The following is a 23,401-nucleotide window of genomic DNA, read 5'->3' as shown; positions in this document are numbered from 1 at the left end:
TGTTTGTCCGTTTGCCCAAGAAGTGTTTCACCCTCTTTTCGCTCCCTTCGCTCACACTGCTTACCCTTGCACCACCATTCTGCACGTACCGCGTAGGCCAATTTCCAGATTCCGCACGTAAACGACCCGCAACACACACACACACACAACTCCCGAAAAGGGATGGAGATGGTGGAGAAATAGGCATTCCGTATCGCCTTTCGTAGGAATTGTGGAATAAAGGGGTTTGTTTTTTTTTTTGTTGCTGTGTGTGCAAGATGCAGTCTGCAATCGGTGCATCCTACTGGGACCGAAAGTTAGTCGGTGCCGCTCCAGAAGTCCTTCCTGCCTTTATGCATCATATGCCCTGCCCTTTTAGAATCGCCCTTCCATATATTCATTCCACCTTCGTGGGGCGTGGGGTTCATCAATTGCAATTCAGCAAAATCTTACACGGCTCGGGGCTTCCAAAGAGCCGATAATTTCATTATAATAACTCTCACCGTCCTACTTCCATAATTCCACCCTCTCCATGGCCGGTGTGGCTGGCGAGAAAAGTGGGTAGATAAATTACTTCCATCGGTTTTGTGTGTGCGTGAGACGAACATGTCCTGCTAAATGGCAGTACGTTTATTTCCCAGGCCGGACAATACTCGAGAAGAGCGCAAGGCTAGTTCCAGCTGAGGCCAAAAAGATACGCAACGCAAGGGAAAACTACTAAATGGGATGAATTATTTGTTAAATTAGAATATTTACGATGACCCCGGGGTCGAAAAGGGAACGGCGCATTGGTGCTTACGTTTCACTCGCTGCACCGCTACTGCTCCCGGCTGGTGTCGAAGGAGAAATAATTAATTTGAATAAGTGATTTAATTTGCAGCGAATAATTAGGGTAATTTATACACCCTCCAACCTTCGCCCCGCCACCCACACCGCCACCCGCATCCCTTCATCTTCATATTGTTGATAAGGGTTGAGAAAAAACAGGGGGCAAAACACTCCTTGCTCGGGAAGGAAGCATCGGGTTGCTAGTGGGCGGGTGTTGAACTAAAGTTTTAGCGCCATTACTTTCTTGTCCAAAAATGCCACACCCCTTGGCAAACGGGGTGGGGGGGGGGTGGGGCGCGCCGTTTTTTGGCGGTGCGCCCCGGAAATCGGATTTTGGGGAACACAAACAAATGGACGCTTATTTATCAAACCGGGCAAAAACGTATTCGTATCCTGCCCCGGGGGTTGAACGCGGTCGCGCACAGAAACCTTCCCCCCCCCCCCCCCCCCCCATCAGGAATCGGTATCGCCAGGGCGGCACGGCACCTAATCGCGCCGTTTCGGTGGATAATTGATGAAGAAATCTTTCATCGGGCGTAAATGAAAGCGAAACAGGCAATGGCTTAGCGTCTGCCCGCACCGGTGGGCATGCAGAAAACAATCATGAGAAGAAACAAAGAAAATGGCATGATTCTGTTTCGACCCCCCCCCCCCCCATTCCTTGTCTTTCGCCTCTTTGTGTCACCGTGCGAAACACGGCTCGACTCCAATCGGGTTGCGGATTGGGTGCGAAACGGACGACGAGACGTTGGGCAGCAAATGGGGACAAAATGAGAAAGCAAAAAAAAAAGGACAACTGCCTATTAACTCTTCGCGGAACACTCCACTCCTATCACACGGTCGACTGTACACTTGTTTTCCGTTTCTTTCTTTTTATTCTCACTAGTATCGATTGAAATGGTGTGAGCAGCTACAAACAAACAAAAAAAAAAATAACACAGAAAAAAGGTGACTAACCGATGGTTGAGACGAGCGTGAAAAGGGAATGGGGGTCTGCAGGGGGGAGGTTCGTATGGTAGGAGGAAGGATACTCGCGTTTTATTTGCATCGGCGGCATCTCGGTGCGCGTGTAGTTAAGCTTCTCTCTCGTTTTTTTTTGTTGCGTTGATCGTTGAACGAATCGTAAGGGAGGTGAGGAGAATCGGGTGGGTAGAAATGGAACGAAAAAAAAAAAAAACGGGGCCGGCTAAGGAGCGCGCTGGGAAATGCCGGAGCACTCGGTATGAAACGTTGTGGAATGTGAAGTATTTTTGTGCTGTGCTGATCAAGCGAACTCGCGACGCTAGTTTTGATGAAACATGAGGCGCAAACGGGAAGGACGCAGCTGGGGTGAGAAGGGCATGGAGAGTGGAAGGGAGAGGGAAGCGGGGGAATGGGGGGAGGGAATTGTGGGGAATGAAAAACTTGTTACTGGAAAAGGAAAAATAATTTTTCGAGTGTACCGCACTCTGTCGCCATGGTTGTTTTTCTTTTATGTGTGCGTGTGTGTGTGTTTGGGTTTTTTGTATTTTTTTATTTTACTTTTACCGCCTTCCCCCCCCCCCCCCAACTACCCTCCAATGTACCGGTTACCCTCTTCTCCTACCCCGTTCCTGCAATGTTGCCTGCGTTCTTGTTTGCTTTCCTCTATAACACTCTGTGAGGCTTCTTACCCTTCCCCATCACGCGATTCATGCCACTGGAATCACCGGATGCCTTTACCGGTCGCCATTACACCGCGCTTTCAATGGTATTTAAAAATGAGCTACATTTTTATGCTTTTGCTGTTGTGCGCCAAACCGGCACGGTTGGTGAGAACGCGACGGGAATGGGAGGTCTATTGCCCCCAACTATCTTTATCAACCACCATCCCTCCCTCACCCCTAAGCAAGGGTGAACAAATTATGTTGAAATGCGTAGGGCAAGAAAACATGGCCGCCCAGTAGTAGACGAGCCGATTGCTCAAAGAAGGTGTTTGAAGGTTCCTTACGAAACGAAAATAACGCAAAAATGGGAAATAAAAACTTGGAAACCACTTTACAGGGAACCAAAAAACCAGTCACGTGGTATAACAGATGGATGCAGCAGGAAGGAGAATTGAAAATTAATTTGTAAAACAAAAAAGCAATTCTTCACGCGAGTTCAACTAAGCGTTTGATCTGAGCCACCACATGCCGTGGGATTGCAACTGAGCAGCACATCGTCAGCGCCACGACATCGAACAACATCTAAAGTCTTCCAGCGCTCCTTTGTGGTTAAAAAAAAAATCTCGATAACTCTATCCGGTGACGTTAAACTTCGCGACATGTTTTGGGAAAAAATTGCGCCTTTTTATGTGTGCCGTTGAGTGGCGGGAACGAACGAACCGGCTTGAGTGACCGGCGCGATCCGGGGGCACTCACAGCCATGAACACACGCACCCGAATGAACCCATCAAATCGGTTTGGTTGGTTTTAATAATTCAAACAAAAACAAACATTTATCAAAATCAACTGACCTCTAAAGAGTGCGAGCGAGAAAACGAAAGAGAAAAGAGAGAGAGAGAGAGAGAGAAAGAGGGAGTGAATTTAAAAAAAAATGTACGGAAAAACGCTGAGAATACAGAACGTGGTCATAAGGCGTAAATTTTCCCTCTGGCACTGTGTGGGTGGGTGGTCCACTCCAAACACCAACTGCTCAATGAGACATGGGCAAATAAACAAACAAATGCATTGGAAAACACACACTCGCGCGCGTACCGCACATGACCGACAGTTGATTACCCTTGAATGATTTGTTTATAGCTTTTCGGGGTGGAAAATTGGGCGGGTTGTGAACAAAAAAAAAAAAACAACAACAACACACCACTCGGCGCACCCACACACATCATCATCATCAAATTTAATCCTCTCAGGTCCGTTCGCCAGAATAAGGCCTCCGTTCCCTACCAACCACCCCCACTCCTTGCCCTCTTCGATCGAGCAGCATGAACGGCAATGAAGCGGTCAACAACATCATTTCATTTTCACGCTTTCCCAATGATGAAAGTTTCGCCGATAAAAAGAACCCTCCGCCACCCCAGTGGGTGGAGGGGCATGTATGATGGGGCTAGATGATCTTGCCAGCTCCCGGGGTTGTACTTTTCCTTCTGAAGTGCGGCTTGCGGTTGGAGCAGTAAATTGATTAGTGGGATTAATATATTCCGCAACAAGTGGATCAGCATTTGAGTGTACTTAGTACGCTGCATATTATTACTTTACTAAGGTATTTATATATTGATTGATTGATTTTTAATTTATTACTAATAAGGTAAATAAAGAAAACAATTTCATATGAAAAACTCAGAATAGAGCATTTTTCACAATCTTCTAGTATAATATTAATACTTAAATACTCTAGTATTTGTAGGAACTCATAATAGAGTTTTTTTTTGAATGTCCCACCAATTTTAGAGGCTAATTTGTAATGACTCCTTGCCCACAAGGTACAGTTTTTTGGTAGTAATATCGACATTTTATCAGAAAGGCGTGGGATATTATTTAGAGTAGATTACAAAATAATTCAAATTTAGCTGACTGCAACGTAATTTATCAAACTGCGTCTCCTTTGCACAAGCTGCCACGGTAGAAATATGTAACATTGTGGGTGTCTTCTTCATGTTTTTTTCTTGCTACCCACTCCCCTGCCACCATTTCCTAATGATCTCTTGTTGCACCCAAAGGAATTAACCCTTCTATTAGGTCGGACGTTTACTCAAGTGTTGTTCCATGCAATGTTTTGTTTTTCCAATCCCACGCCGCTTCTTACTACTTCCCGCCACTGCTTTGTTTACTGCACACGCTTACCATCAACCCGGCCTATCCCTTCTCTCTCTCTCTCTTCTTCCCTTTCCACCAGCGCCTTCGGTAGCAGACTTTATCTAGCGGTTGTGGGTTAGAATGTGCAAAAAAAAGGGCAACATGCGGGCACGTGCATCTCTCACCGTTCGGTGAAGTGGCACCATGTGCAAGTGGCTGCCCGTCTTTGGAAGATGTGTTTGCGTTACGGTGGCGACTCCCTTCGCCTCACGCTGCGCTAATCACTAATCCACGCCACTTTTCCGCTATCGACGGCGCAGGAAGGTACGGTGCGGGATTAGACCCATCGACCAGGCGACGTTTGGAGACAATGTAACACGGTGCTCGAACCAGACCTGAAGCACCCGCCAAACGATCGAAAGTTGGTTGGCTTTTATTTACGTAGCGTTTTGTGTCGTTCTATTATTTCCCTGTTTTGCGTTTCGGTTGCACACACGCGCTCCCGTACATGTGTTCGGAGGTTTGTTGTTTTTTTTTTTTTCGGTACCACGTTTGAGTGTAGTTTTCCTCTCCCGGTGTACTTAAATAGTCTCAAGGGCCGTCGTAAAGCAAATGGTTTTCTTTCTCCCCCCTCCCTGCGCCCTGATTGTTAGGCAACGCTTTCGGGTCCTAGCGATTGCGACTTTTGCACATTTACTTCCATTTCTGCCTACTGACCATCATTACGCATACTTACAGCGTATACAAACATTGACACATGTTTGTGTGTGTGTGTGTGCATTCGTACAGACATTCATCATAATTCTGTGGTCACCGTGGTGGGCCCACTAGACGAGAAAATGAAAATCAACCGCCGGGAAAAACCAGAAACTCGAAATGGTACATAAATAGCAACAGTTTAGCAGGAACAACACACCACCGCCTTTCCACTTTTCCCTCCCGATTCACCCTGATGGGGTGAGCAGGAAAAAATAAAGGGGGGAGGGAGTGCAGGGTGCAGTGGGGCGTTGTAAGAGTGAAAAACCCCAAGCAAGCACTTGTTTTAGTTTTTTTTTGTTATTTTATAACTTTCTGTCCCACGGTGGAAAGTTTTGGGAGGGAGGTGGGAAGCAGTGGGTTTTTGGTCGCTTTCGAGCAGAAGTCCGAGCAAATTTCGTCCCAACGTGCACACCACAACACGACGCCAACCAGGGGGAGAAGGATGTTCGCCCCGATCGTTTCGCTTCCCGCATTTATTCTTTCACGGAAAAATCATCTGATTTTCTCATGCACAGCGGTGGCGAGGGTGCAGTATGGCTGGTTGCTGGGTGCTTCGGTGCCGGTAGTAGCCAAACGCGCATTTCAACCACACCGCTACGGGGTGTGATTTGCGTGCGAGAAACGCTAAAAATAGCGATTTTTCACTTCCAACGCTAGGCGCACATTTGCAAAACAGCCGATGCGTGTGTGTGTGTGTGTGAGCGAAGAAGCTGTACCGTGCATCGCACTAGATGCACTGCGAATGCGGTAGAATACCCGGGGAGCAATGGACAGGAGAGAAAAAGGTAAGGATATTTCTAATTTCTATTTACCCGGCACACTCGAACAACGAATCTCAATTGCTCTTGCGCCGTAAGCATTTATTAATGTGCGAAAAGGGGCTCACATAAATAGCAAGCAGTGGATAAGAGACGTAATGATATGCATTTAATTCTATTTGTTTATCAGCTTTCGTTACGATTTAAATAAAACGGGTCCTGAAATGTGTCCAAACAAAAGCATTAAGTTGTAATTAATTTATCGCCAACATGTGCACTGCAAGAACAGACTCATTAAAACATGTGTCAAAATGTTTTTTTTTTCTTGTGTTGTATACGCATTGTAACTGATCGCCAATGTACAACGTTGTTGGAAATGGATTATTTTTCTTAATAAATAATTTAAGTATGCCATTAAGTGTGAAGTAATGTATGTGACACGCTTTACAAAGCAGTTCGGATCGGGCCACCGGAAGTTTCGTTGTGTAACTGGTGGGACCAAATCAATATATACTATTATGAGTTGCTATAAACACTATCGAACTCAATTTATGAGATTCAGCTTGAAAATCTTGATATGACACATTAAGCTGAAGAATGCCACTTCGTATTCTCCAAAAATTTGTGGCCGTCCAAAAATATTCGGATTCTTGGTTTGCCTTAGAAGACGAGACCATTTTATTGTTTAGGTATTCGGGAGTTGCTATAAATTTCCATAAACATAACTGCTCTTTAATAAAACTCGACCATTACGGGTACTTATGGAAATGTAAACATTATTTAATAATTTTATTATATTAAATTTGAATATTTGTTTATCGCTGAATCCTCTCAGCCTCTGTGCATGTAGCAAGAGCAGTATCAATATTGACTTTAATATCACTGCGATGTGTTGAAAGTTCTTCATTATCCACCAACAATCACGGGAAGAGACGGCAAAGAACGACTTTAAAGAAGACCATTTGATGGGTTTTTTTTAATCATAATTAAAAAATTGTCCGATAATCGTGAAATGCAGCTTTTATGGCTGTTGCAGCTTTACGAGAGACATCTTGTTCTCCAGGATGAAAAACTTGCGCAGAGCATTTTATGATCGCTATGGCGGTGACGTGATTACCAATCTTCATTAAGTGCATAGCAAGATGAAGTGCACGCGGAGTACTTGCCATAAACGTTATAACCACTTGTAAATTATAGCTGCCAATGCAGAAGTCTGTGTTTCACGATAGTTTTATATTTATGATCTGTCTGGAGCAGTTAATAAATACTGCTTCATTACCGTTTTATTCACCACACTTGATATTATGTTGAAAGCGATACATGAATTTATTTTTTGCATTTGATACATAATACTATCAAATGTTCATCAATGCAAGAAACAGCTATAAACTACATTATTATAGTAAAATGGTTTGAAACACTTCGTTTCCCCACAAGAATTAATATGTTGCAATGGAGGCGCCCTGTTTGCCATAAAATTGTGTAATACGGAAATAGATCCAATGCGTAGTCATTAAATACCCTTCGTAATCATTTTATATGAGCTGTTAAATAATGAAATTCAATGGTCCCAACAACCAGCAGATACTGAACCATAATCGTACGCTCATTAAAAAAATACTTAAGCGATGAAATTTGATTTGTGCGCAAAGAAAAAAGCGTAATCAAAACTCCAAACAAACAATAAAACCCCGAAACATCAAGCAGTGCGCAGAGAATAGTTTCATTCGAGTGTATCCAATTGCTGCTCCCGGCTGCCCATGGGCAGGCGGCCAACGCTCCGACTCGAAAATCGAACCAACCGATGGCGGGTAATAAAAGTGCGCAAAACCCGTTTGCAGTAACTTCCCGGCCGCTGTGAATGTTTGCCGTAAATTCTCACGCGTTCGGCGAAGATGCGCACACCTTCATCTATTCGCCGTGCTGGATGCCGGGTAAAAAGAGTTCGGTAACTTGCGGGTTCCCGCCATTTCTTTCCCTCGTGGACGACTTGGTTAACCATGTCAGGCGTAAGTGTACACTTCCGCGAGCCGTTCCGCATACATTAATGCCGTACAGATGCAACCGTCGTCTAACTTGGGGGAGTAACATGCATAAATTCGCATTGGACGCAACTGCATGTAAAGTCGCATGTGCCATGAAATATTGGACGAATTTCCCCAAGATGACCAACAGGTTGGACGCGTTGCCCAACCATCCCACCCGGGCGATGTAATTGCAGCGTGGGAGACGCCACGTTCGGTTGTTCCGTCACAATCGATGCGCTTGAAAGGACACGGGCGCAATGGTTTGTTTAGCTTGGCACGGTTCGTTTAAGACGCCACGATCGGGTGCGAGCGCGGCGCGTGTTTCATTCATGAACGGAAAGATAAACCGGGGGAACGAAACCGTTTCTGCACTGTGTTCCGGTGCTCCAAACGGTTGTGGCGATGGAACATATTAAACTGCAACTTCTTTATTGCAGTTCCATATGAATGTCCCGTGACAGCTGTTTATGGTACCGTTTACTACATTATTGCTTGGCGACAGTTTTGCAGCTTCATAGCGCAACGCGTGTGTCATCATCCCAATAAAATAAACCGATCTTTCCGAGCAGCTTCCAATGGTGTCATCTCTCCCTCTTTGTGTCCACCCTCATTCTATCGTAACCAAGGTTTCCGTGTACAGAGTCTTCGATTGCAAAATATGCTAGCCTTTGTTTACATTGGCATCACCATCAGCAACCAGTACCGATACTAACTGCACTCCGGAGAAAGAATGTTGCCCATGGAACAAAGACAAACAAATAAACTGCAAACCCCGGTTGTGGACGGATTGGCAAGCGAGTGCGGAAGCACTAGCGAGCGTTTTGAAATTGTCTCGCGACTGTTTCCACAGGCGGCACAACCGCCTAACCACGCTGTGTTTCAGTTTTTTCGGCAGCATCAGCATTACCGGATCGGGCCGGGATGGGGTTACGATTGCGAACGGAAACAGGAAAGCGCTAGCACGGCATGGGGAAGATCAAGAATCAAAACAATGCGCGCAGGTAGGCGGCCCTCTAGCGGAACAGGAAGGTGATGAGTGATCTTCGCACGATGTGGGAAGTGTCCACATCCGTACAACCGATTGCAATCGGGAAGGCTGAGCGGAAATGGAGCAAGCGATGTTGTTGTTTGCTGTCATCGGATACTGGAGACTGTACAGTCAGCACATATTTCCTGTCATGCTCACAAAGATGTCGTGCTAGAATAGGGTGTGTGAGCACGTTTGCGCATATATGGCTTAGTTATGAACCCAAGCGAACAGCAGGACTGTAAATCACCAATTAACACATAACTTTATACAATTATTCCAGAAAGATATTAGACAGAAACGAATAAATCTAGTGAAAGTACAAAAATATCCAAATTTACAATTCAGAGCCTAAAGGTATGCAATTTAAGTACATCAAACGATTATTGAGTGCCACTTTCGCTAGAACTATTTTTCTTGTCCCAAAAGATAAGATGCACTTACATGTACAGTTTACACAAAGTATGAACCGTACGAGATTTCCAAAAATAATAACCGGCTCTAAAGTTTACCCATGTGCAAAATACACTTTTATGTCTTTAGCCCACGTTTACTATTTTACAGCCGCGCCGCATGCAAAACGCGGTGCTGCTGTTGCTGCTGAAAATAAACATACACACTCTCCGCTGCCGACACAATGGTCCAGGTCAAGCTCAATGGGTGGAGGGCTCACGCATTTGCTTATTAGTGTTGATATAGTTAAACATTTTCTAAGATTGTGTTCTTTACTCGGATGTGTTAATATCCGTGTTTGTGTATAGATGGCGCCAGTATATTCGTTCTAATGGTAATAGTAATTGCTATAATATATTTTATATCGAATCCCTTTAATTATAGTTGGAGATTTGATATAAAATATATCCAAGAATTGTACATGATATATTATGTTCGCCATAAATGACATTTTTAATATAAATTATAAACGTTAAGAGTACGCATTCTTTATTACTAACAGAAGCGCACATTTCAGAACCGTTATAAAAAATGTTATAGCTTCCTATAATATTGCTAGTATTATGACCATTCCATTTACTAATCAAAAGAATTCTTTGCAAAAACCATGAATTTCTTTGTCAAATATATAAAATCACTTAGAAGTTTATGAAGGAATTCAATGAGGAAACAGAAGTAAGATTACAGAAATGAAGAGCTCCTCGAGAACCTCGAGAAGAATAGTTCAAGGAATCAGAAATTTTCAGTAAAAACACATTGAGTATGGAAATTTAATTGCTTTTGAATTTTAACTCTTGAAGAATTCCAAATTCATCCAGTTTGGAGATGCATGCGCCTGACTCAGATCTACGCAACACTATGTCTATTATTTCAACTATGTCCATGGGAATTTTACGTCATTTTTTCAACCCCGAACGCAATATCCTTGAAGGTGACGGTTAAAAGCAAGCCAAATTTTGTACTTTTGCTGAACGCAGCTTCATATCCTTGGTTTGCAAATCGCATGACGCATAACGTTTCCAAGCCGCCCCGCAATGAATGTCCGCGCCGGGGAACCATTATGCAGCGTAGGCAAAATTTTATAGCTTACAGCTGCAAACAAACAAAAAAAAAAGGCAACCCCCAAAGCCGCACAATTAACGCCACCATTAAACAGGCCGGTGCTTCGCGCCATCCTTGGCGGTCTGGATCACGATCGTTTGCCCATGCCGACCGAGATCAGCGGCTCAGTGGGCCCTTGTGAGCCTCTCATCACCCGTGTTTCCACATTTAGCCCCCTCTGTTCCCCTCCCACCACCCACCACCTTCCCCGCCGTTGCATCCATGACCTACACGCAGGGACGCGGAGGTGCGGGGAAAACGGCATAAAACGGCGCTTAAAAATAGAGAATCGCTCGGTGCAGCTGAGAAAGTGTGTGCGGAAGTGGTTCTTGTCTTTCCACCCCCTCCCCCACCCACTTCGAATCGTCCTCTCTTTAGACCCCCCTCTCCCCCTGTGTGATTGGGCAGTGCGTCACATCTTCCCGGGCACCTTGGTTGCACTGAGGGGTGGGATAGGGTGCGAGCTTCCGGGAACGACCCCAGGCGGCCATCTTTATTTGACGTCTCCTCCGTGTATATTATGTAGCGCATCAGGGGTGGTACTTACGTTTAGCGTAGAACAGCTTCGAGTAGTCGCAGTCCATCCTGAGACCGGGTATACCCCCTCCGCCACCGCCTCCTACCCCCACGCCTCCGCTGATGCCGGCACCACCGCCTACCCCACCAACGCTACCGGCACCGAGGCCGCCGCCCGTCCCACCGATACCGACTCCACCGATCGAACCACCCGTATCCGCCCCGCCCGCCAACGGTCCAAAGTGTGGATGGTGGTGCGGGTGATGGTGCGGATGATGGTGCGGATGGTGATGGTGGTGGTGGTGATGATGCGGATGGGGATGGTGCGGATGGTGCGGGTGGCTGTTGCCGCCGCTTACTGCCGCTGCCGCCGCTGCTGCCGCCGCCGCCGCTGCCGCTGCAGCCGCCGACGCCGTACTAGTGCCGCCGCCTACCGCCCCCCCACCAACGTTACCGCCGCCGGTCCCAACCGCTCCCGCACCTGTTGCTGTACCGCCCAACCCGGCAAGGGTTCCGATCGACCCGCCGGCACCACTTCCGGTACTACCGCTACTTCCGGCGCTGCCAATCACTCCCCCACCACTACCCGGTCCACCGTTCGCTGCTGCCGCTGCTGCTGCCGCTGCCGCCGCCGCTGCTGCCGCGCTTGCCGCCGTCGGATAAGCGAGCGGGTTCAAAAAGTTGAAGTTTCCTTTGTCAATCTTGGCGGCCGTACCGTTGCTTCCGGCACACCACTCGCAAAAGTGGTCTCGCGGAAACGCGTCAAGAAGGGATGCAAACAGAAAATACCGCTAGAAGAGGGAACGGACACAACGGAAAAATAGGATCCTTTTTCCCTTCCGCCAGCCGCGGGTTTCCGCGCTCTACCGCACGTAACGTGTGGGAATGGAGGGGGGAGGTGAGGGTGGAGGGCGGTAGAAAATGCAAACAGGGAGGTGTTATTCCTCCCGTTCTACTATTGGGTAGGACGCACCTAGACACCCGGGTGGAAGAGGGTGGTGCGCCGAAGGGGGCTAACCTTCCGGAAGCTCGAGGCAAATTGGGGGTGGGTTTGGTTGCTGCAGTTGTTGTTCGTGGTGAGGGTTGGCAAGGCGCACGGTGTGGGAGCAAGGCGAGCGATAAGATGCGACGCGCACTGGCACCACGGCGAAACGATTGATGGCGAACAAAGCAAGATGGCCAGGACGCGAAGATGGCGATCGTGTGACGTTTATGCCGTGAGGCCTTTGATTGTTGCGGAGAAGTTGTTGATTGCCAGTTGTTTGCTTCGATCCCTTATCGGTACCCCTGCTTTCCGTGTGTCACTGACACCCGCACACTAACACGCAAGCACTCGCCCATATACACACACGCACGCACACACGCAACAACAAAAAACAATTATAGCACTCGGATCGCTGGCACACAAACGGACGCACCAACACAACCGTACCCTGTGCGCTGTGGTTTTTTTTTTTATTTCTGGGAGGGGTGGAGGGCACGAAAATTTCGTCAGCCGAACGGCTATGTCCGGAGCGTGTGCGATACGATCACGACAAGCGATAGAACCGCACTGAAGTAGTCGAACGTTCGATAACGGCGTACAGCGCACACACGATAGCACACGAATTGTGCGATCTTTCGATAGCGAAAATGTGTTTTGTTGCTGCCCGTGTTTTAATGTTTTTTTGTTTCGTTTTTGGTTTTTATTCTCGCTATCACCTTTATTTTTTTGGGGGTGTTTAAATACATTCACTGTTTTTCATAATTCGAACCGTTACCACACTGGCACACTTTCCTTTAATCACTCAAAAACACTGCCACAACCATCAACATCGCACGGTTTGGTGTGTTTGCGGTTTGCCAACACGTGTTTGCACCCAAACGATCTCGGATCTTTCGGCGGACGATGTGTTAGCTGCAAATGCTGGGCCCAGCTTCGTGAATGTCCTGCGACCGTTGCTGGCGACGATCGGTTGCAAACAGCAAACCGCTGCCCACCGGCTGTCAAAAATCCGCGGCAGCAAAAGGGAGTGTTTTTTTTTTTGTTTGTTTTTTGAGCGAGGGGGAGGGTGCGTAACACGCCGTGACACGCCGACGCGGGTGTAACAACTGTGCGTTTCTGTGTGTGCGGGGCGACCGAGTGTTCAGTGGATGCCCCTTGGTGTGGCCCGTATTGTACCGTCTGCTAGCGTGCGAACGAATGAAGAGGGCGCCACGCTCCGGTCGGTGTGACAGCTCGCAGCCACTCGCGCGTAAGCAACTGTTTTGCCCACCCCGCGCGGCGGGGCACTCAACCCAGCCGAGCGAGAACGAGCAAAGTGCGTAACCGTGGTGCTCTCGCTCACGCGCACCGGCTGAGTGACTGAGAGCGGCGTACCGCACAAGCTGAGTGGCCGACACGGAAAAGTCCGAACCAAACGGTTTGGCGAAAAATGGCAGTGTGTGTCTGTCGGGCCGATTGTTTGCCTTTTTGCTCCCTCCTCCCTGGCTGCATCCGTTCCTGATGCGCGGTGCGTGAATGAATCGCTGTTAGGAAAGCGACCGGGCGGCTCCATCGTACGATGAGTTACCCGTTCGTGGTGTTCATCCGTTTGTTCATTCGTGCCTCGAACAGTTAGCGTTTTTCCGATGGTTTTTTTGTTCTACGAAGGCGTCTCGCTAAGTGTCGTTTAATCGTGCTTCATTACTTATGGGTAGCAATTACCATAAACGGCCGATCAACTTGATCCGATCAAGTCCATTGAGGTTTAGCGGTGCAATTGGCAAACTAAACAGATTTTAATTTATTTCTCTGTTAACTGAATCCTTATTAAAATAATTTTTAACTTACCTGTTTATTTATTTATTTATTTAGATTCATTATTTTAGGGTCCCTCAAAAATAAAGAGGCTGAGGCTGTTAACTGCACGTGTTGGTGCATTCGTGGGAGTTAAAAGTAGAAAAAATATTTGGCTGTTTATTTGTCACTATTTTGATCACTAAGTATACAATTAAAATAATAACAAATTGTACAATAAACACATATAGTTAAAATTTCATAGTCAACTAGCTCGTAGATAAGTGTATTGCTTATCTGTATTGATGTTGTAACTTTGTTATTTATTGGTAAATTGACTTTGAATCTTTACTCATTGTTTCATATACATGAGGCTTAAAGAAAAGGCATTTAGAAACCATTGTGTTGTTATATGCTAATATATAAAATTTATTTATAAATCATCATAAATTCTTACTCTAAAAAACACAAAAAAACTGCCATTTTCTCTTTGTGATTATAATACATTAAGTCCATTTCGGATGTGATCTTCTTCCACACGACCATACTCTATAAATAAATCGAAGCAAAGCGAACGGAACGAATTAAAAGTAATGCGACAAGCAAGAAACAAATCTTTTATACTTTAGTTCTTTATTTGTTTTTCCGCCTTCTTCGCTTTCTTAGCGTTTCCACGATCGGTTTTCCGCGATTAATTTTGAGGAGCCTGGAGATGCTCCGGATCATTTATCTGCCTCTAGTTGCTGCTGCTGCTGCGTGTGTGAGAGTGGATTGATTTTTTGTTATCTTTTTTTCTTCTTTTATTTCCCCTTACGCCTGTGTGTTTGGTTCCGTTTTGTAGCTATGATGTTTCTTTCATTTTTTTTCCCTATGTTTGGTTTTGTTTGCGTCGACTGCGAGTATAACGTATTATTATGCTACTATATTATTTCTCTTTCTTTCTTTCACTCTCTATCTCTCTCTCTCTCTTACTTGCTCGCTTATGCCTCGCTATTTTAATTGTTATCTTACTCTTCTTTGTTACCGTTCCCGCATCGATCATTCGTAATTGCCCCGTTCCAATTTGATCGCCGATTTTCCGTGACTTTGGGTCTATTTCCCAAAAAATTAAAAACAAAAAAAAAAACACTTCACAACTTTTCCAAAACGCTTGCTTATGCTATTTTTAATAATCTTTTGTGGTTGTTTTTTTTGTATGTTTTGTTTAGTTTGTTTTTTTTTTCGAAGAAAACTGCTGCCACGGTAAAGGGCAAAGATGCAGTGGAAAATTGGTTAGGAAAAATTACTATAGCACAACACATCCGCAAACCGCAACCAACATGTTCGCTTTTCCGCTTTCATTAACCCTCCCCTTCCCCCTCGACTACTTCCCCCCGACTCACTCCAAGGATTGCGACAATTTCCCATAACCAGCTTACAGGAGACGCGATAAGGATACGGGAAGCATGGCAAAGTGTTTCGTTTGCTGTTGCTTTCTTACACTTCTTACTTCTTCTTCCGACCGACAAGACTCCGATTTGACCCCTTTACTAAGCCTTGCTAAGCCCATCGGTACTCGCGAAACACTGCTCTTGCTCTTGCGACACAATTTGCGATGCGCCTAAATCGCTGCAATTTGTTGAGCACTGTTATACAGTTCGCCCAACTGTATTTGTTTGTATCCTTTGTGTGTGTGTGTGTGTGTGGGTGAGTGCGCGAGTGTGAAACAGTAACATTCGCGCTGGTGTGTCCATATAAATACGTGTGGATGTGTGAATGTTTGTTTATGTGGAAAGGATTTTGGGAGTGGTAAGAAATGTTCCGAAAAAACAGTGCCTATTATAACTACTGTTAAACGTTTTTTTTTTGTTGTATTTACCTCGTTTGCTTATCCTTTTTCAATGCCTTTTTCTTTCCTGTGTATGTGTTGTTTGTTGTGGCTGTTAGCTTATTGATGTTTTACATCTGCCGTTTGCGATCGTAAGTTATGCTTTTCGTTTGGTAGTTTCCTTTTTCCTTTTTTCAGTGGTTGTTAAATTTGTGTTTAGCTGCTGTATACCGTTCTTACACATATAGCGATAATTGTTCTACGCGCTCAAATTAATTTACTATTCGCCTGTCCCGCATTATCCTTCGCTTTTCCTACCGACGAATCGCCTTTTGTTTAATATTTTTTATTTGTTTAGTTTTTGTTTTGTTTTTAACTTCTCCTGTCTGTTTCCCCCTAGTGTGAGTGTGTGTGTGTTACTTACAGTTGCTAACAGGTAACCTTTTTATTCATTTTTCCTCTATTTGTTTGTTTGTATATTTCTCAACCCGCGCTCGATCGCTTTTGTTTGTTCACTTTGCTTGGGGTTTCCTTTGCAAAGGTTTCGTTACGTTTTCGCTTTCCGCTTGACTTAGACTTTGATAGAGTTTAAAAATAAAACTTAAAAATCATTATACTATCTCTCGTTGCCGTTAGTTTACGCCACCCAAAAGTACACAGTTTACAGAGGAGTAGTAGTAAATTGGAGTTCGATACTGATACTACCGCACGCCGCTTAGCGTCTATATAAATCTTTCAAACACACACCCCCTCACACAAACAGTCGTTAAGGGTTCGCGAAAAGGTTCTTTTTTTATGTTTTAACGCTTGCTGCTGGTGGTAACAAACAAGCAACGCAACAGGATGGGACACCAGGTTAAACCGATTGTACTCCAACAGCCTCTGTGGGTAGTGGCGTAAAATGCAGGATGTGGGAGATAATAATAAATGCTCCAACATAACTCCGGTGGGGTAATGTAATGTAATCCATCTCGTCAAGTGGTACGCAAAAGGATGATAAACCATTGAGAAAACAACTGCCCTTCATGTAATCCATGTTTCGAATTGCATACTATTCAGGCGTACTACTTGTGCTCGGGTCTAACCGCTGCTTGAGCACCAACCAATACTATTTAATTCCATTTAAGTATTAAAAATTAAAATTAATTTCTTAAAATAAACAAATATTTGATATTCATTCGTACAAAGGAAGTTAATGAATATTAGTTAATAAAAGCTAGAAAAATTGGCAATATTTCATTTGTCCAACTCCCAATTTTTTTATATTAATTATTAAATTATAGTTATTAAACATAAAAAACGTAGATTATTAATGTTTAATAATGTTAATAAAATAAAAACTACTTGTATGATTGAACATTAGTTAAATTATTCAACGGTCAGTTAAAATTGTGCTCCAAAGAGTGAGTAGACCCTAGCACGATTTAAACGCCTACATATATGCAATCCAAAATCAGGATCACGTGATGTGATGGGCAAAAAGTAAAGCATCGGTGTGGATACCCGCGTGATGATCGAGTTTGCAATTATTAACGTGCAGTTTGGCAGGAATCACCTCACAAAAAGGGCATTACATCTAACGGCACGTCACCACACCAGGTGATCCGGCACCAAAAAACCAAAAAAAACCTGCGAAGATGTTCCGGAAGGGAAGCACCAGGTATGAATTGTGCGTTGCATTACGTATCGATTAAGTGTAGTTATTCCAACCTTCTTCCACTGTCTAGCTCATTTTCTTACGGGGACAAAGTCGTTTGCTTAGGTACGTCTCGTATATGGGAGCAGATGGTTGAAGTATTGCGGATCGCCTTTCGCTTCGTACCTTCGTATCATTGCGCCGATTAAATTGATATGTGTGTGTTTACGCTTGTTTTTTTTTTTACTTTATTTTTGCTCTTCTCATTTTTGCAACCTCTGTTGTACGTATCAGTGTAGGAGGAAGAGTATAAGGGTGTGTAGGTGCATACACAGCTGCGTGTGCATAAGAGCGTTCTTACTAACTTGGCCTTGTATTATCTGGCGTCTGGCGGTATGCGTGTGTTTGTGTGTGTATATGAGAAAGAGAGAGAGAGAGAGGGAGAGGGCGGGAGTTGTTTCCATTCAGGACATCGTGGCGTGTTTGTGACTTACAGCACTATCTAACCGTGACTCTCACTACAGTGTTTTTTTGTCTTGCCATTAGTATGGTACTAGGTGTAGCTGATGTCCTCCTACAGGAGCGGTGTAATTGCGAGATGGATAAGAGGGTACCCGTGTCCGGTACGATACGGGCCATTATTTATATATAACCTGTGCTATCAGCTATTGCATCGTCGCCTAACCTAGAGGAGCTGATCAGACGAAAAAAAAAACCTCCCCTATCCCGAACTACTAAACCCTGCCTGCTGATCTTCGGCTACCTTGAAGGACGCAGAACGATATTATACTCTATGCGCACACTCTGCCTACGCGCAGTGGCCGATGTTTGAATGAAGTATCGAGTTAAACAGCATCTAGTAGTTGTAGCTGATCACCTTAAAAAAAAAACACCATTTTGTTATACTCTTTCCCGTACGCCCCCGGGTCGTCACATCCGCATCCGTTCGACCTTTCATAAGCGCGCGACTTGCCACCGTAGCAACCCTTTCCATCGTGTCATATACATTTATATATTTATATGTATATAAATAGGTATCAATCGTTAATTTATCTGTTAATTTAAGTTATATGTATATATATACACATACATTTGTTTGTTTGTTGTTTTTTTTCTTGCAACATGTGATTGAATGAGGGTGTTTAAATAAGTATTTTGGATCGCCTGTTCGCGCGTGTGTGTGTGTGTGAGTGTTGGATGTTTTTTTTTTTATGTCGCTTCGTTCTCTCTTTCTAATCGCTCGATGTAATAATAAACAATACAACAGTATATTTTTATATACATATATATATAAACGCAGGTTTGTGGTGGTTAATATATGCATACAAATATATAAATTTATATTATATGATTCAATCGATACCTATATACGTGTTGCTTTGCACTTAAAACCGAGTTCGGTGCGCCCTTTTGGTTTACAGGCAAGAACGGTTAAATTCTCACCACCCAACCTCCCTGCTTAGGCGATGATCTTGTGGAATTTTGCTCACACACACACTCGCGCGCGCGCGCGCTCGTTCACCCACACACCAACACGATGTTGATCGCTTTCGAGGCCAGGTTGACTAGGTTTTTATAGGCGGTAAGTATTGAATTGGGACCGAACCGGAAGGTAGTTAAAAAAAAATGGCTGCCATCTGTTAGTACGTTAGGGCCAGCCTAAACCAACTCGCCAATAACAATCGAGACAAATAAATACTTTTAAAGCAAAAAACAAAAAACCAGAAAATAAACAAAACACAGCATTTAACCGCTGCCTTGCTTGTGTGCACCTTGGGTCGGATTTCCACGTTCGCCCCGGTACGCCGCTCAGTCAATCTTCCAGCCGAGCGATGTCTGCTGCTTCTTGTACTGCTTCGCATTTTTGGCAATCAGAAAGTGCTCGGTCGGAAAGTCCAGCATGGTGGTGCAGTGAAAGCCCATGTTGGCGGACGCGACGATGTACTCGCACAGTGCGAACCAGCTGAATGCTGCAACAGGGCAATAAACCGGTCGGGGTGCTTAGAATGGTGGCATACGACAACGAACGGAGACCCATCCTTACCGAGATCCTGACAGAGGAAGCGATGCTTCAGGAAAAACAGTATCAACCCAACCGTGCTCGCGATCGAGAGGGCAAAGAAGGCTTGCTTGTAGCGCAACGATGACTCCTCGTTCGGCGTTTGTGGCCCGTCCGGTTGCAGGAGCTTCAGCAGCTTCAGCGTCGCCAGCATGTACGACAGTGAGGTCGTCATGAAGATGATAAACACCTTCTCGTGCAGTGCTGTGGAGGGAAGATGCAACGTAAACTGATAACACGCAGCCGTCCCGGTCGACGTTGCTAGCACTTACGATAGTTTTCCTTGTTGGAGATGTAGGTAACACCGCAGAGGGCGCTGATTTCGACCAAATTCAGCCAGTAGACGATGTTGATCATCCGGCAGGCTTTCGACATGCGCTGTTGTCCGTGTACCGACAACCGAAAGATAGCAGCGGAATGGTTAGCTGTGGTGCAAAATGGCAACGTTGCAATGTCAGATGCTACTTACGGCTGGATCGTTGAGTCCGGCCACCATGGCACGGTACCAGTTCCGGTAGACGAAGGCAATGATGAAGCGGGGTCCGATGTGCAGTGCAATCGACACCCGCCACAGGTACCGCTGCGGACTAACGCCAGTAATGGCACTGATTGACGGTATAATATTGTACACCTGCGCACCGAGAAGGAGCAAAGCGTTAATTGCTAGCGACATTGGACAATATAAAAGCACCTCCATAGCACGTAACTAATTCCGAACAGAACGGCAAAGCACTCAGTTTAAGTCACTACAAACGTACGCGTATTGCAACGGATGTGAGAGATGCGTTTCTTTACTGAGAGCGTAAGCGTTTTGCTTCACGGCGCCTAAATCTATGCAATTTGTGAATCGTGTTAACACTTTTTAACGATTGGATTTTGTCTGGTAAATTTTCTTCCAGTATAATTACTTTTGCGGTTAATCGCCATTAACGTGAACATGATTTAGGATTGCATACATATAGGCGAACCACATTTACTAGGGTCAAATCGCCCGATAAGGTTGTTATCGGGCAGCCCGATAAGGTTGTTATCGGGCAGCCCGATAAGGTTGTTATCGGGCAGCCCGATAAGGTTGTTATCGGGCAGCCCGATAAGGTTGTTATCGGGCAGCCCGATAAGGTTGTTATCGGGCAGCCCGATAAGGTTGTTATCGGGCAGCCCGATAAGGTTGTTATCGGGCAGCCCGATAAGGTTGTTATCGGGCAGCCCGATAAGGTTGTTATCGGGCAGCCCGATAAGGTTGTTATCGGGCAGCCCGATAAGGTTGTTATCGGGCAGCCCGATAAGGTTGTTATCGGGCAGCCCGATAAGGTTGTTATCGGGCAGCCCGATAAGGTTGTTATCGGGCAGCCCGATAAGGTTGTTATCGGGCAGCCCGATAAGGTTGTTATCGGGCGACCCCATCCAAGTGGTTTAATGTACCACTGACCATCAGAACCCAATCTCTCACAACGAGCAGACGCTAGCGGGATAGCGTTGCGCACGTGTACGCGAGTGCAGAAACGAATAATTTAGTCTAACAATACTTCATACCCGACAGTGCGTCTCGTGAATTTCCTCTGGCTGGAAGACGTAAGCGGAGACGAAACAAACGAACAAGGTACCGAGCGGTAGCACTAGTGTAAACACACAGATATCACGGAAGCCAATGATGAGGTGCACCACAAGCTACCGACGCCACGAACGGAGGTACGTAAGCAAGTAAACAGAGAGAAGGAGAGAACAGTGAAAGAAAGTGTTACGGTACAGTAACGGAAGGTAGAAGGGTGCTGTGGAGGTAAAGTATCAAAACGCAGCGAGCTTACACGCCCGGAAGCATATTCTACTGCGGGTGCTACGGTAAGTACCAGCACGTACTACGCAACCATGGCGTGACGTTCGGTAGGAATACGTTATGAAAGAAGGTTTTGAATTGTTGTTTTTTAGGTTTTGTCTTGTGGTTCATTTTGAGGAGAGCTAGTGCATAACACAGGGTGATTACAAAATCGTAACATATGGTTGGAATGGTCCCATCGCCGAGGTAGATTACACGTGTTTGCGGGTTGATCTTTGGCAGCTACCAAAATCCCCCCATCCGGTAGGTCGTTACGCACGCAGAGCGCATAGCAGCTTTTCTATAAATAATCTTTAGGCGGCCCCGAAAATGTGCTAACAAAAACGCTCTCCGCCGACCAGCCAGAAACTCCGGCGGCCAGTGACAGTGGTCTAGACCAGCGGCGTTAAATGAAGTACACTCTTGAGATAAACACACATACGCTGCGCAGAGCGGTGAGTCGCCGAGGCACGAAATAAACATGGAATCTACCTCTGGATGTACCGGGAGATGTGCACACACCGCACGCAGTGTCCAGCCCGCCCGGCGTTACCTTATCGGATGGACTTTTGCCACCGTTGGGTCCTCCACCGTCGTCGCCGTAGTGTCCAGTGTCCAGGTCCAGCGGGCCGGCCGGCGATTCCCTGTGCCCCGACCGGTCTTTACTTCGGTCGTTGGTGCGTGACTTTCGCTGGATGGCACCGGGGAGACTGGCGTGTGCGTTGTCCATCAAATTCCACTGCTGTTGCTGTTGGTGCGGCTGGTGATGTTGGTGTAGGTCCTGCTGCGGCATATGTGGACAGTTCTGGCTGTGCTGCTGCTGTGCGGGCTGTGAGTTCCCGACCGTACCCGGGTTCGCTCGGACCGGTGTCGGTTCGTCTGGCGGCACACGCCCATCCACCGTCGCGTCCATCGTCGTCCGGCTGGAGCTGACGGCTCGCGTCGACCGGTTTCGTCCTCGCTGCGGCACGTGGGCTGTGTTTGGGGCGACGGGCGCCTAGCAGTGACTCGAACCTTTACAGAAGTAACACCGGGAAGGGAAATGTCTTTAGTGCTCTGTCTCTGTAGTAGTAAAGTAGCTGTCAAATTGACAGATTAACATGAGCTAGTTAACATGGCTGACAGTTGCTGTCATCTTGACATTTGACAGCTTAGTATCTAATATCGTAGTGTCTTGATAGTTTATCTTAATAGTTGAAGTTGTTTTTAGTGTGTGTTGTTGTATTTTCTTGAAGAGTTCTCAGAAAATATTTAAAAAAAATCTATTTAATTCAAAATACATCAACAACGGTTTATTAAACGGTTTGTTTACAATCCTAGAACATGGGATTTTCGTGGAAAAAATTGTCAAACAAATTCGAAACTTCCTCCATTTTGACATTTGTCGATCAGCTGATTGCAATGTTTATATTTGTGTGTCGGAGAAAGAGAATCTCGTCTTCACACCTCACACCAACTTAGACAGCTCGCAGAGTTTGAGCATCCAAACGTCAAAATGCATACAAAAAAAAAGCTAATTCAAAGTATCATGAACCTCATTGATCGCCACCCCGTTCACCAGTAGCCCTGTATATGATTTTCCTTTTTTTTAAATATTCTATGTGTGCACAAAAGCATGCCATGTAAAATCCAAAAAACGATACGCAAAATGTATGGGCAAATGTGGAGGGATGCCAAAAAAAACGGGGATGCCAGGGAACGTGAACAAGTTGCCACGGTTGATCAAAATGTTGACACCTTTTGGGGGGAAAGGGGTTTAGTCGGGCAGTATCTAGTGGATATATCCTCACTTTATGCAAAACAGTGATACAAGAATGCACGTTCGTCCAGAGAGTTCCAGATGGGCACTGATGTTGATGTGTTGGTTTTTTCTTCTTGAAACAAGTAATATTACTATTGCTGATGTTCTTGAAGCTACTACGAAATTAAGGTTCTTGAGAGGTCATCTACCTGGCACTGTTTACCACGGGTAACCATTAGATAATACTTCCATGTAAACACTACTCACACAACCGCATTGGTAACGTACAACTACGCGAAATACTTACCACCGTTCGTAAAGTAGACGACAGGAAGGAAAAATGCCGTAAGTTGGCAACTGATGGAGGAGTTTTGCTGGATGTCC

The 23,401-nt window shown here is 45.5% G+C and overlaps 2 protein-coding genes across 2 annotated transcripts in view; both read right to left on the bottom strand.

Moving 5' to 3' along the window:
- The window catches only part of LOC128710295 (transcriptional enhancer factor TEF-1-like), an 80,551-nt gene extending 69,280 nt beyond the window's left edge, over positions 1-11,271 (bottom strand). Inside the window, exon 1 of the mRNA XM_053805348.1 lies at positions 11,235-11,271. Coding sequence (XP_053661323.1) covers positions 11,235-11,271 — 37 coding nt within the window. The remainder of the gene's footprint in view (positions 1-11,234) is intronic.
- A 7,942-nt stretch (positions 11,272-19,213) lies between these two features.
- Positions 19,214-22,189, bottom strand: LOC128708127 (post-GPI attachment to proteins factor 2-like). The gene is made up of 6 exons (XM_053803089.1): positions 21,830-22,189; positions 20,997-21,131; positions 19,933-20,094; positions 19,736-19,841; positions 19,449-19,667; positions 19,214-19,374 (listed from the first exon to the last, which is right to left on the bottom strand). Exons 1-6 carry the CDS (start codon positions 22,187-22,189, stop codon positions 19,214-19,216), a joined length of 1,143 nt encoding a protein of 380 aa, XP_053659064.1.
- Between the last annotated feature and the right edge of the window lie 1,212 nt (positions 22,190-23,401).

This window comes from Anopheles marshallii, chromosome X (genome assembly GCF_943734725.1).
Source record: "Anopheles marshallii chromosome X, idAnoMarsDA_429_01, whole genome shotgun sequence".
In the NCBI taxonomy this organism is placed as follows: domain Eukaryota; kingdom Metazoa; phylum Arthropoda; class Insecta; order Diptera; family Culicidae; genus Anopheles; species Anopheles marshallii.
This window is presented reverse-complemented; position numbering and strand designations above follow the sequence as displayed.